Source organism: Rhineura floridana, chromosome 7 (assembly GCF_030035675.1).
Source record: "Rhineura floridana isolate rRhiFlo1 chromosome 7, rRhiFlo1.hap2, whole genome shotgun sequence".
In the NCBI taxonomy this organism is placed as follows: Eukaryota; Metazoa; Chordata; class Lepidosauria; order Squamata; family Rhineuridae; genus Rhineura; species Rhineura floridana.
In genome coordinates, this window is record NC_084486.1 from 49,591,589 (window position 1) to 49,606,498 (window position 14,910).

At 42.0% G+C, this 14,910-nt stretch overlaps 1 protein-coding gene across 1 annotated transcript in view; it reads right to left on the reverse strand.

Moving 5' to 3' along the window:
• Positions 1-14,910, reverse strand: part of BTAF1 (B-TFIID TATA-box binding protein associated factor 1) — an 83,412-nt gene that overhangs the window by 47,037 nt on the left and 21,465 nt on the right. The window contains exons 14-20 of the mRNA XM_061635553.1: positions 14,649-14,769; positions 12,728-12,832; positions 10,395-10,544; positions 8,479-8,621; positions 8,158-8,332; positions 7,399-7,602; positions 5,113-5,539 (exon numbers count right to left, since the gene is read on the reverse strand). Of these exons, the coding sequence (XP_061491537.1) occupies positions 5,113-5,539; positions 7,399-7,602; positions 8,158-8,332; positions 8,479-8,621; positions 10,395-10,544; positions 12,728-12,832; positions 14,649-14,769 (1,325 nt within the window). The remainder of the gene's footprint in view (positions 1-5,112; positions 5,540-7,398; positions 7,603-8,157; positions 8,333-8,478; positions 8,622-10,394; positions 10,545-12,727; positions 12,833-14,648; positions 14,770-14,910) is intronic.

The window sequence follows — 14,910 nt, forward strand, 5'->3', positions numbered from 1 at the left end:
TCTGTTCAAATGTGATTTTACACACGTGTTGTCTGTTCGAATGAGCACATGATGCAAAGGGAACAGAGACTGAAAATGACATAAAGCCAAGTGGACAGCCTTTAGTTCCAGCCAGTTGATGCTTCGAGATTGCTCTGCGTTGGGCCAAACCCCCTGAACGTACTGGGAGTTGCAGTGGGCTCCCCAACCTATGAGGCTGGCGTCTGTGGTCACGACGGTTCTGCGGGGTTCTCTGAACGACGTGCCCTTGGAGAGGTGTTGAACCTTGGTCCACCAGCGGAAGGAGAGGCGCAGAGCGGGGCTCAAACGAACTTTGCGATGGTTGGAGCTGGCAATGTCTTTTTGAAAAGGCAACAGAGTCCACTGAAGGGGCCGAGTGTGGGCTCGAGCCCATGGCACAATATGGATTGTGGAGATAAACATCCCGAGCGCTCTGGCGAGAAGCATGACGTCTGCGGATGTTTGTTGCATCAGGGACCTTGCAATGCTTGTGATGGCAGTGATGCGATCTGGAGCCAGGAAGACCATTGCCTGCAGGGTGTCCAACATTGCCCCAAGATGTAGTAGGCGTTGGGTTGGTTGGAAATGGCTTTTGTCGAAGTTGACAAGCCAGCCGTAGGTCTGCAAAACATTGAGGGTGATCATTAAATGATGATGAGCCAGCTCTTCAGACTTGGACCGTATTAGCAGATCATCCAAATATGGGTAGATGTGAACCCCTTGGGTCCGAAGGTAAGCCACTAGGATGAGTAGCACCTTGGTAAATACTCTTGGAGCAGAGGAGAGGCCAAATGGCATCGCTCTATATTGAAAATGTTGGTGGCCAAAGGCAAACCGAAGAAACTTTCTGTGGGCTATGCAAATGGGCACATGGAGATACGCTTCCTTAAGGTCGATAGAAGCCAGGAAGTCTCCTTCATGCAGACTCTCGGTAATGGAATGGAGAGATTCCATTTTGAACCTGCGGTATGTTACAAAACGGTTGACAAACTTGAGGTCCAATACCGCCCTCCAAGATAAATCTCGTTTTGGCACAGCAAATAGGAGGGAGTATACCCCTTCCGACCTCTCAGTTGTGGGAACTGGCTCTATCGCCGCTATGTCCACGAGGTGATGTATAGCTGTCTGCATGATGTTGTGCCTGGCTGGTGCCCTTGGGCAAGGAGAAGGATGGAATCTGTCTGGTGGGGTTGCCCAGAACTCTATGTTATAGCCATGAGTGAAAAGGTCCCTGATCCAGGAGACCGTAGTAAGGCGTAGCCATCGATCTCCAAAATTAAGTAATCTGCCGCCTATGGGGAGGACGTTAATACTACTTGAGTAGGCGGGGGCCTCCCTTATATGAGGACGATGAGTTGCCCCTGCGCCCTTGGTACTGACCTCTGCCTTGGAAGCGTCGGTTCCAGGAGCCCCTGAATGCGTTGGGGTCATAGGGTCTGAAGTCGCAGCCTCGTCCTCCTGGCCGCGTTCCTCGAAAGGACTGGTTGGAACGAAAAGAGGAAAATCGCCTGAAGGGCCTGTGGTCGACGTTCTTGACTGTGGCCAGAACCGGTTTGTGGGCATCTTTTGGATCAACCAGAACTGCCTTTAGAGCTTCCTTGCCGAAGAGTAGAGATCCGGAGTAAGGAGCCTTGGACAGGTTCAGTCTGGCCGCTGAATCAGCTTGCCAGTGGCGAAGCCAGAGGGTGCGACGAGCGACTATTTGAGTCGTCATGGCTCGTGCCCCTAATTGGGTGGCATCCAAAGTGGCATCGGCCACAAAAGCTGCTGTCTTACGTAATTTCAATAGTGCTCTTTTGAAGGCGACAGGATCAGGGTTAGCATCCTCTAGAAGGTCATCCATCCACATCATAGATGCTCTGGAGAAGATGGAGGCTGAAGCGGAGGCACGCATGGCTAGGGCAGAGGCCTCGTGATTCTTGCGGAGGGCGAAGTCTATTCGACGCTCAGTAGTATCTTTTAGGTGGGATTCCCCTTCCCTGGGCAAAAGAGATCGTGAAACGAGGCGAGCGATTGGTTCATCTATGCCAGGGACATCTAACTTGGTGGCAAAGTCTGGGGCTAGGGCGTAAAGTCTGTCAGCCAGGTTCTTGAAGCGTCGAGCTTTGAGTGGGTGGGCCCATTCTTCGGAGGCTAATTTGGCAATTGGGTCCGGCACCGGGATGTAGTGTTCAGTAGGTGCAGGGGATTTGAGGACCTTGGCTCCTTTGATAGCTGGGGCGGACGAAATTGAAGGCGCAGTCTGGAGACCAAGGGTATGAAGTACCCTACGTGCTAGCGGTTGATAATCTGACGTATTGAACAAGCGATACGATGTATCCTCCTCATGATCTGAATAGTCGCTCCAGTCGTCTCCTTCAACCTGGTCAGTGAAAGTTGACTCCTCCGCATACGAGGCTTTGTCCGTACATCTGCCTCTGGCTACATCAAAGGGATCTGGTGAGCAGGAAGGATGAGCTTCATGGCACGCACGTTGGTCCATGTTGAGTGGGGGTATGGCAGGAACTTGTGGTAGTGACTGCATTCGTGTGAAAAAAGCCAGCATGGCTTGGAGTTGGGAGAGGAAATCAGGAGACAGCTGCAGACCAGATGTGGGAGATGTATGTGCCTGGTGAACTGTTGGAACAGATGTCTGAGGCGGTAAGCCAGAGGTAGGTTCGTTAGGCGAACAGTGAGCGGGAAAGCCAACAAACTCTTCCTCGTCAGAGGCATTAGCAGGAGAATGGAAAATATCACTTATGTGTGTCTGTGCTGTGGTGGTGGTTGGCACAGAGACATAACGAGGGCGCTTTGGTTTACTATGGCTGGAAAGATGTTTTGTCTTAGCCAGTGCTTTGGCATGTCTGGTCTTAGACGTGTTATGATGTTGTGGCTTGGCTGATTGTGGCATGTCTGGCTGATCTGGCACCATGTGTGTTGATGGTGACATGCCTGGCTGTTCTGCCATCTTATATAAACCTGGGTGCAGTACACTGCCACGGAGGGGGCAGGATGTAAAGACCCGAACTGGCACAGCGTACTACCACGGAGGGGGTAGGATACACTGGCAGATGGCGAAATGCACTGCCACAGAGGGGGCAGAATGCACTGAGGTATCAGCGTTAATATAATATAGGCTGTTTTAGAGTTGGCACACTCAGATTAGTGCTGTAGGCTGGGTTATTGGCTTGTTCACGGTCCCAGAGGGGGCAGGAGATACAATATAAATCAGGTTTAGTACAAGTCAGCCACTGATATAAAGCTCCAGCCTTGATAATATAATCCAGCCACTAGGATTAAAGCTCCAGCCTTGATAATGTAATCCAGCCACTAGGATTAAAGCTCCAGCCTTGATAATACAATCCAGCCCACTAGGATTGGAGCTCCAGCCTTGATAATATAATTCAGCCACTATGATTACAGCCACAGTAATGTGTGTAAATCAGCCGTGTAAATTTGTCAGCAGCACATATACACAAATGTACGGATAGATAGCCTGCAGGGGAGGTATCCGATAATAAGGAGAACAAAAAGGGCGGGAAATTCAAAATCAAAAGGAAAAAATGGCGGAGAGGGAAGAAGCAATGGCGGCCGTCGGAATCGAACTGGGGGAAGGGCTGCCCAGCACGGTCTCGCCGAAAACCGCAGTAGCGGCTCTAGAAAAACCCCGGAATGAAGCAGGTAGGGGAAAAACGGCAGCCGCCCCAGAGAGAACCGCCGTCGCGGTCTGTAAAGCCCTTCGCAGTGGGATTTAAGCCACGTAGCGAGGGCGATCTGAGGTAAAGGAGTAACGGCGGGAGCCGCAGCTGCAAGCTCCCGCTGAGATCGGATAAGCCGCAGCCGCGGCAACAGATCAGGGGGGGAGAGAGGGTCAAAAGCGATCAAAAAAGAGAACCGCAGCCGCGGACACTAAGGGAGCCCCCTGGCTACTGATACGACAGAGCCGGGGGGTGGAGGGGGCTTGAAACTGCCAAAACAAAGAGAGCCGCAGCCGCGGTCTCAGAGGGAGCCCCCAGTCAAGGAAATAAAATAAATGGAATAGCTCTGAGGAAAGGCGAAGAGAGCCGCAGCCGCGGTCTCAAAGGGGACCCTCAGTATGCTAGACACAAAAATGGAAAAAAGGCTTTAAAGACAAATAGACAAACAAATACGAGACTTAGCTAAATGCTATGTGAAATTCCAATGTTGTTCGTACGAAGGCAAGAATGAACTGGAGAGTGGGAGGGGCATGACGTCCCTAGTCTTGACTTCAAAAACATTCTTGCCTTCGCACGATAGGTGGAACTATCTCCCACAGTGATGGCCCACCTCCTATGGAAAATGAAACAAATGGTATGTGTGGAAGTTATTCCTACCCACCCCACTTTGCCTAAAATTGTCTCTGGAAGAAGGACTTGGGCTCATGCATCCTCTCCACTGTTCCTAAAACTGCATGGAGAGGTTAGTGACTAAACCACTGTTATTAAACAAAGGATCTCTGCTAAGACTTAACTTTCCAGTCAGAGAAAGTTCAGATAAGGAAAGAAATTCCTTCTTCCTGCAGTGAGAGTCAAGGAAGGCAATATCAAACCCATGGTTCACTCCTACTCTCTCAATGGGTGGAATACTAAGAAAAGTCAACAGATGAACAGGACTTTATGCATATGATCAAAGCCAGTTATATTTCAAGGAAGTACTCAGAACCTGAATGTCTCCCTTCCTATAAGGAAGGTGAAACACTAACTTTATTAAGAGTAAAGTTGCTTTTCACTTAAAATATTTCTGCCATTGAAAAAATGACACCTTTTAAAAATGGCAAAAGCATAAATGCAAACAGAAGCACAATTAATCAGTGACTGGTTGGTAGACCAGCTTTAAAACAAACCATTTTAGGAATTTCTGTAGTGTTTTCCTACACTGAATCCAGAGAAAGCATCATGAACGATTACCAGGCAAAGATTCTGATTTAAGTACTAGCTAGAAAAAAAAGGATTTGACAGAATTATTCAAATGCCCCAACTGTTTTGTGCAGCCTGTTCTGTCAAGGTCTCTCTTATACAAAGTTACTTATCCACAATATAGTGCATCACCCACACCTGCCTCAGATGTTGAACAAGAACCATGTTAAAGCTCTTAATATTCTAGTCAACATACCTTTTGAATTTTCATGGCTGCTTGGAGGTTGTGCAGGGCATGATGCTAAAGGTGTAAGATGTGGGTCTACACAGAGAGAATTGCAAAGGTTTTTTATGATCTTTGAGTTAGGACATGGAGATCTGGTTGTACACTGCTGAAGTAACTTTGCTATGCACAAAGCTGCATGATTTTGTACTAGTATATTCTCTTCTTTCTTCACAGCTTCCATCAGCGGTTTTATGACAGGGTTTAATTTTTCTGGAAGTTGTTCCAGATTCACAACAGCACAAGCAGTAAAAGTATGCACTCTCATCTGCAATGTTTGCCATTCCTGGTTTGTTTCTAAAACAGTCATTTGGACTTGTTGCCGTTTGCTTTCTAGTTGCTGTAGAACTTTAGGGTTTTGATTAAGAGTGGCTGTAACCTCACTGAAGACAGTAGTGACCTAAGAAAATGAAAATAAACCAAAAGCAACACTGCTGTACAACAGAGAGAAAGGACAATAAAACTTCGGGGGGTTTTTTTTTTACACATGGTACTAGAAGCTATTATCCATTTTTTTTGCTTATTTATTTTTTCACAAAGGTGACCTTAGGCTCTCTGCCACCAGAAGTGGCCTAGGCAGCCAAGAGTGTATCCAAGTTCACAATAAGGCTATACTATGGAATATAAAGTACTAGTAGGAAAGATGCTTAGCACATCCATCCCAGTGTTCCAGGTATTCTAAACAAAATTGGGGGAGATGAAAAGTGGACAGTGGCAAATACTATCCCTAGTACCTTGGACAAGACTTTTTAAAGCATCCCAACATATCCATTACTAAACATAAACGTGTACATTTTTTACGTTTCCAAGTTTCATAAGCTTGAATTGAAAAACGCCTACATGTTAACTTCCCTGTTAAGCAATTGTAGAGTGGAATTCGTTCCCTTTATTCCTCATCCAGAATAATGTGTGAAATATCTGAAAAGTACACATTGCCTCAGGACTCATCATATAACTGATTCAGCTGCAACCTCTGAATTACACACTCTTACAACAAACCTACGGTCAAACATTCAACAGCATTCCTCCATGCTCTTCTTTGTACTAGAACTTTATGTGTTCAAGCAATAGCCAATTAGGATTTTGACAACAAATGGATAGACAGGTTACATTTGATTTATTTCTTCCCCACCATCATATGATAGGACAAAAATGTTTAGAGCCATCTTCATCCACTGATAAGCATAACTGTTTTGATATATTTAAGTGAAGAGCCAGGGGAAGATCAGTACTGTAATCTAAAGCCAGGCCACTGTACTTTCTAATGACTTTGATCCATTATATTTGTAAAGGTTGGTAGAGTGACCTCTTGGTAACAGCCACCCATGCTGTCAAGAGTAAAGTGGCATGTTAAAAAATCCCAGTCTATATACATGGCAGTCTCTCATGCAATCACATTAGTTGGTTGGCCTGTGACTATGCTCAGGATCATCCTTACTAAGGACAGGTTGCATTCTGCAAGAACTTCCCATTTTGTTCCTTTGTAAGACTGAAGTCAAAAGTAAGGCCTTGATTGTGGGCTGATCCATATAAAGCCCTCTTAACTAGGGCACATGTGTACTTCAATAATCCCTCTGTTCTTGAATGTCAAACATGAGAACAGACCCCTTTTATGAGCTCTCAAGAAAAGTAAAGGAGTATTGAGAGGCTTGCAGCTTATTCTACTGCCCTAAAGAGAAGGAAAAACTGTCACAGACAACCATTTTCATCTTTGCAAGTAGTAGTACCTTGCTGTCTTAAGGAAGCAGTAACTTGTGTTTTTTTTTAAGTAGCCTAACAGTTAATCCTAGAGAATTTGAGATGCTAAAAAACAACACGCAACTGTTGGCACTTTGTGGAGGGATTAATACAGCCCCTCCTGTGAAATTAAGAAGATATGGCCAGCATTGCCAGTGGTTACGGATACAATGAGAAAGGAGGACCTTACTTAATTTCTTAGAGGGTCCACATCTATAAGCAATTAAGCAAGGTCCTCTTTTCTCAGTCTACTGAGCTAGACACTTCTGAGATATGAAGGGACTTTCTCCCTGATGATTGGCAATACATTCCTTAATATTTTGATTAGTGATATGCATGAGGACCATATCCTTTTGTTTAGACACCCTGAGCTCCTTCTGGGAGGAAGGGCAGGATATAAATTTAATAAATAAACAGACACAGTTGAATGCTTTTATCAAGTTCGCCACCCCAGCTGTTCCAAGTCCTTTTCACAATGCTCATCTAAAGATTGGAGGTTAGCCCTTTCATTGATTTACTCACCAATTCATTAGCTTGATCTATTGTAAACACACTGCAGTTTACTCTGCTGCCCATGTCAATGTTTGCCTCAGTGAATGAGGAGATGAGTTGTTTGCATTCATTTTGCATTCGGGTGAAGGGAACAGCGATTTCATCATAATAAAGATGCTCAGAAAGGACACCAAGCAAGCGTGACTGGACAGCTATAGCTACCTCTTTGTTTTCCTGAAAACAAATAAGATGTTGTTCAGCTGTCAAATGGGCTATTTTAAGTGTCGATGAACAATTTTTTAAAAACAAAAGCAAGCATTCCCAAAAATACAAGTTATCTTTAATCATGATTTTCTCATTTACTTTACTAATAAATCAACAGCAAATAATCCTAACACTTGTAAGAATCCAAAGAATTGATGCAACACCATATATTCCAAGCACTTATAAGGATCCAAAGAATTGTCCCGTTAAACTGTTGACTTGTATGCTTCCAGCAGCTAGTCACCTACCCGTCCACCCACCCCAGTCCTTTCAGGTCTCAGGGAAATTTTGAGGTTTCTCACTATGTGCATGCCTAGAACATTTTCAATCTCAGACTGAGTGCACTGAGAGTAGTGAACATTGCCCTGTAAGTTACATACTTTCAACACTAAAATTAGTATCTTGCATATCAGCTGATGACAGCATGAAGAAAATGTGAATTTGCTACAAAATTGAAACTATTCACGAAGTAGTTCAACTGTTTAATGGCTTAAATGTACATTTTTATTGCAGTAAATGTCCTACCTTCTGCAAGGCAGCCCACTCACAGATTACTAATGCAACACTAAACCTCTGCAAAGCAGACTTGGAATTCAAGTGGAAAAGCAGTAGCTGGGCCAGTGATTCAGCTGGCTTTATTTCTTGAGAATCTGTATTCACATTCTGATCACAAATACAGCAGCAAAGTGCTCCAAGCAATCTGGAAGAATGATCAATTTTATATTAGTTACATTTCACGTAACACAATGTTCTGAACAATCTAACTTGAGCTGTATTATAAATATATCTATAAACTCATACTGCTTTTTTAAACATTTTTTTTTAGATTTTCGATAATAAACTGACTTTGCTGCCATCATTCGGGCTCTCATAACAACATAATCCCTGGTTGCTATATCTTCGGCAATGCTTTCTGCTCCAGCAATATATTCCTGTACTGCTTCTTTAGTCTGGGTTTGACCTTGCCGCACCTTCCCACCTGTCTTTTCCTATGAACAAGATAAAAAATTCTGTTTAGATAAGTCTCATTTGCGTTCAAATACTATTTCATTTTTAAAGCTTGGCTACAAACTTTAGAAATGCAGATTTCCCTTACAGATAAATCTTACACAAAAACATAGTACCTTGCCAAGTCAAATGATATTTATAAAATAATCCCAACCCTTGGAGGATTCAGATAATTTCTAAAAATATACATATATAAATTGCTAGCCATTCCATTGCAATTCCTGCTTTAAGTCTTCAATAGTATCAAGCTCCAGGGTTCTCAAACTATGAAGCAGCTCTTGCCATAAAGTGCAAGCATTTAGTTAGAAGGCATTTAAGCTGCTGACGTGAACACTTTCAGACAGAGGTGCAGACCCACCCCATTTCCATGGTATAACCAGAGCTTGGAAAAGTTACTTTTTTGAACTACAACTCCCATCAGCCCAATCCAGTGGCCATGCTGGCTGGGGCTCATGGGAGTTGTAGTTTAAAAAAGTAACTTTTCCAAGCTCTGGATAACACAGGCAGTGTTTTGCTCACCCACTTGAAGCATCAGTGTCATATTTCCAATGCTAAAGGAGCAAATCCCTCCTCCCTTTATGAGTCTGGATGACCACCTGTCAATCACCTAATGCCACCATGTCTCCAGAATTCCTGAACGTGAAAATCTAATGTAGCCAAACTCACACGGATCCAGCGGCACTTGAAGTCACCACTGATCAGAACAGATTTCAAGGTCTGCTTTTGGCAGGGATCAACTCCACTCGGGAGGTCTGATTGGAAGATACAGAGTGAAAACAATCCCAACAGACTTTGAATTTGGTGCTAAATTTAAAAAACTGAATATAAGCCCCACTTGCCAAGGAACAATTTGGAACACATTTCAAGGCTCCCAACTGTTCCTTTGCAATTGCATCTTTACCTGTTCCACACCTGATGTCATATATGATTCAGGTGTGGGGTTGGCGAGACTTGTGGAAAACTGCCTTGTGGCCCCAAACAGGACTTCAGTTGGGCCTAGCTTAGTCCACAGGTTGGAAGTTCCCAATCACTGTTCTATACACCTTTCCTTTGAGGACCTTAAAACCTGCAACACTCCATTACTTTTCCACTGCTAAATGTGAGAACACTGATCTGCCTAGTTTTAGCTGCTTTGAAGTTATGCTTCGCTCATTTAATTAGATTCCAAAAGAAATGAAGTAAGCAAACCACATTAGGGTAGACTGTGTCAAGGTGGTGAAAGTATGGAAGAATTACCACATACTAAAACAGGCAATATAGTTATTCGAACAATCTAACAGCCTTCAAAGAAACCAAAGTATGCTTAAAACAACTGGAATATTTGCAATGTACATAGGCAGATATTAGCAGGAATGACTTTCATTAAGATTTAGGACATTTGTTCTATGGTCAAGCCTACTGCAGATAAGGTTTAACAATATCTGACAGTACAGTCCCCAGAAGCCTACTAGTATTTCTGACAAGAGTTTTAAAATAAATAGAATGTATTATTTCTACATAAAAATGCCAAAACTATTCAAGCCATTTTCACAAGGGCCAGTGCTGGGTTTTTTTTTTTTTAAAAGATACCCTATGCATTATCCCAGAAATATTGTCAAATGTGCATGGTTCCTTGAACAGCTTGAACAGAACTGGGATTCTGAATCTCTTAAATGAAGAAAAGAGGCCAGTCATATGTTATAATCTGGCATATTACAGTTAAAACAGCATTTTGTTTCCCCAAACACGTCGTTCATTTTAATCTCTTTTCTGACCTTTAATCTGGCTTTCACTTCCAGCAACATATTTAAATCAATAGGCAAATGAGAAGGCTGCATCATTAAGCAGAGCCAAGCTCCCATCCATGGACAAGCAGCTGCTACCACATATTGTAGGGAAGCTTTGCTTAACAATTCAAGCCACACCTACAAAGGGAGACAGAAAGAAGACATTCATAGGCAATTAAAAAAATACTTGATCTTCAAGACATCTTACACTGCTATTTTCTTTAAAACTTTTCTGTGCACGACTTCCCAGGAGGATCCCTCCGCCTGTGCAGCTCTGAGACGGGCTCCCGTCTTGGATGAAACTTTTTCAGCCTTAAATCCAGTCAGAAGGGGGTTTTTTTGACTGGGGATAATTTCTTCCGGATAAGGAAGAAACGTGAGATTTCCCACACAGCTTTGTTGTGGTTGTGGGAGACTGGAATTCGTCAGAATCGTCTGTGAAAGAAGGTCTTCCAGCAGCTCGGACAGAGCGAGGATTTATAGCCAGCTCAGCTGAATAAGTGACCCTTTCCCCCCCCTTTTTTAAAAAAACGGACTAACAGGCAAGCATCCTCCTGTCTATGCTTATCACTTTCTTATCTATACAGCTAAAGAGATTTGTCAAAGGATCGGCAATTAAGAAAACCTGGGTGAGCCAAAACTTTCCTTCTTTTTTACTCACGGAACTAAGGGGGAGGAAAATAAAAATAGCCTATCTTTTTCCTATTGCAAAAAGCTGACATGGAAAATCGCATTGTAAAGATTACAACGGATGAGGGGTTTCTGATTGGAAGAGAAAAGAAAAATCTTTTTGATTTATAAGACTTTTGTGTAATATATGTCTGGGACTATTTTTTTGATCTACTTTTTCTTTTCTTTTTTTTTGACGAATCTGCTCATTCTCGTTGCTACTAGTCATTAGGACGCTGTGAACTAAAGCTGTTTTTGCACTTCTGGGCATATAAGAGATAAGGGCTGTCTAGAGTGTGACGCCAGTTGGTTTGAAAGATTAACTCCTTTATAACTGGATAAAGAAATAAACTGCTCTTTGCTTGGGACATTGAAAATTGAAGGAGTTTAGTTCCTTTGGCTTTAAGAATGACAATTAAGAAGATCATGGATGTACAAGAAGGGACTTTATCTTTAGACATGTTTCAGAAAATAATGAATGGGATTAAGTCAATAAAACAAGAATTGAGAAATAATAGACAAGCGTGGAGAATTGAATTTGATAAAATGAGACAGGAGCTGAAAGAAATTCAGGATTCTATGAGAAAGGAGAATAAAGATAGATCTGGAAAACCAAAAAAGGATGAAAGAGAAATTAAAGGCAAGGTTCAAACTATGGAGATTGGATTAAATATGGACATGGAAAAAGATTTGAATTTCCTGGTTGTGATGGATCCTGGAGACAAATATTATGGTTTGGAAATCAGCGCTGTCCCTGAAGGAATTGAAGAGATTGGAGATAAAGATATTATCAGTTCAAAAAAATTCCTGGACTGGAAGGATTTGATGGAACTTGAAATGGAGAAAGTTAACAGAATTAATCCCTGTTTTGTGTTAATGGAAAAATCTTCAAGAGATGTGCTAGTGTATCATGTAAAAAAGAGGAACAGAGATGCGGCTTTGCAACAATACTTCAGTGATACGTTCGGAATTGATGGCAAGAAAATATCTGTGATAAAGGAAATTCCTATCAGACTTTTATTATATGATTATGACAGCAAGATTATTGGGTGCGTAAAGATGGAAGATGGAACCAATATGGATAATGGAAGAAGAGCGATTTGAAATTACTGGACTTAGTAGACTTGATGAGTTGGATTAATTGACATGTTTATTTAGAAAAAAAATTGATGGACATATATCTCAAAGATTGGAAACTTCTCTTTGAATTTTTGTGGAAGAATGAAATGATATGATGTTAATGAGATTTGAAACCAATTAAGATAACCGCTGGAGGAAGGTGATTTTATAATCTATTAAGAGACAGGCTTGTTATATATTATAGATTTATAGCTGAACTACGACAAATCGGAAGTCAATATTTTTATTTTTTTTAATGTATTAGTTATTGATTTGTGTTTTTTTTCTTTTTGTATTGTTTTGGTTTTGAAAATCTGAATAAAAATTAATTGGAAAAAAAAAACTTTTCTGTGCACAAAATAATTCCAAAATTTTCACCAACAAGTTTTATAGAACAGTATTTCGCACTGCATGGTACAATCAAATCAGATTATCCAATGCTTAAACTGAAACATAGGACATTACAAGACAACAACACACAGACAGATTTATAAATAGGGCAAGGCAAAGTTATGTTACAAAAGGATACATACCTTGTGTATTAGTTCTAGAATTTCTTGATTACTTTCTAAAATACAGAACTGAAATATATGTCTTAACATGTCTTGCAAAATGGGAGTAAGCCAGGCTGCACAACTCTAGAAAGAGCAAATAAGAAAATATCAAAGCACATTAACAAAAGAAGGAAAAGGAACACTGGTCACTTACTGTGAATGGGTCTTCTAGGTCAGCACAATGATACATCCACATGATACATTGTGTCCTGTGATTCACCCAAGGCAGGGATATGTGGTCTGACCAATTTCCTGTAGCTCTCTCACACAACACCAGACCACAGAAGAGGAGGCAGTAGACATTCCAGTAGTCGTGTGGTCACAGGGCTTGCTGTATCCTCAATATATTTGTCCTCAACATCCACTTTCGCATGACACTATGAATTAGATCTACTTGCCTCAGCTGACACTTGCTTTCAGAGATGGGTTTCACAAAACAAATTTCCCTTTAGATGAGCACAGCCACTCAGTCTCATCTTACTCACTCGCATATACACCTTGCTTGGGCATTTCTCATCACACGGATGTATCCCATTGTCAACCAGAGGAACAAACATTGGTCACTTACTGCGAACAAGGCTTTAGGTTTGCGTACGGATATGTACACAGTACCACACTTTCCCTCCCTTCCCTTACACAGTGGCTGTGCCTGTATTATATCCTTGTTTCCTTTTAGGCCTGCTCTGTCCTGCCTATGCCAGTGGCTCCTGCAGGTTTTTTGCTTTCCCTATTGTCTGTGGTTTGCTTTCGTGTGTGTGTGAGTGTGTGTGCATGTGCGTGAGAGAGAGAGAGAGAGAGAGAGAGAGAGAGAGAGAGACTTTGTATCTTCTAGGAAACCATTCTGTTTATGATTGGCCGCAGATCGAACTGAAAGTGAATCTAGAGAGTGCGCTACAGGAAATCAACCAGATCACATGTTCCTGCCTTCCTTGAATCACCGGAAAACAACCCATCATATGGATGTCATCTCACACCAGCTGGAGGATGCTACATAAAATATTATGGTAGAATATTAAAAATATTAATTTTTACATTCTACATTTGCCATTTTAATTGTGTTTTAATGTTTCATTATTGTTTTAATAATTTTGAAAATGTGTTGTCCGTGCTTCAGAGAAAAGCAGTATAACAATGAAATACACATCTCAGAAATAAAGTGCATCAAAACTTCTCTTGTTCTTATTCTCCTAAAGCAGGGGTGGGCAACCTTTTTCTCTCTTGAGGGCCACATTCCCTTAGTGCAGGGATGGGGAAGTTGTGGTCCTCCAAACGTTGTTCAACTCCAATTCCCTTCGGTGTCAGCCAGCATGGCCAATGATCTGGAATGATGGCAGCTGAAGTCTGGAGGGTCACAGGTTCCCTATCCAGAAAGAAGCCAGAGAAAAGTGATCTGGATTAGCTAATTTGGAATAAAGACTGTACTGTTCCAATTTTCGTCACGGCAACCTCAGCTTAGAATTCCTAGTACTATGAAGGTCTACTTAGAAGTAAGCCCCATTGGGTTTGATGAAGTTATTTTCAAGTAAGCATAAGTATACAAAGGATTTTTTGAAGACAACAGACCAATACAGATACTGTTCTGGAAAGCAAGTGAAAGTAATTCCTTACTTCAGTGGGCTATATGGACACTTTACATGTGTGGCAGAAGTCTACCAATGAGTTCTCAGATAGCTGTGGGGAATCCCAACCAAGAAAAAAACCCATCAATTATTATTTTTTTTCAAATAAAATATGGACCCTTCTGAACCTACCTAAAAAAAAAAGGGAGGTGGGAGATGCTTTTTGAGACAGAAAAAGTGAGAAAACGAACAAGGAAGAAAGTAACTGATGGGATAGATTAGGAAGGGCCACAGATTGCCCACCTATGTCCAGAAGATGCCAGAAAATAAGTAGCTCTCACCTGATCTTCTGTAGACAATAGGGTAAACAGAGTTTCTAATGCTGCTTTTCGAACAGATGATATTGTATGATGGAGGAACGGCCACACACGTGGTACCAGAACTGTGAGCGATTGCTGAATACTGAGGTAGGGTGGAAGGAAAGTAAAGAACAAGAAAAGGCCAAACTCTACTTTATAAAGCATGAATATGAATTACAAGCTAAAGTTAGTGCTGCTATGTACTTATACTAACAAGTAGAATGCATTAAATATATTATCAAAT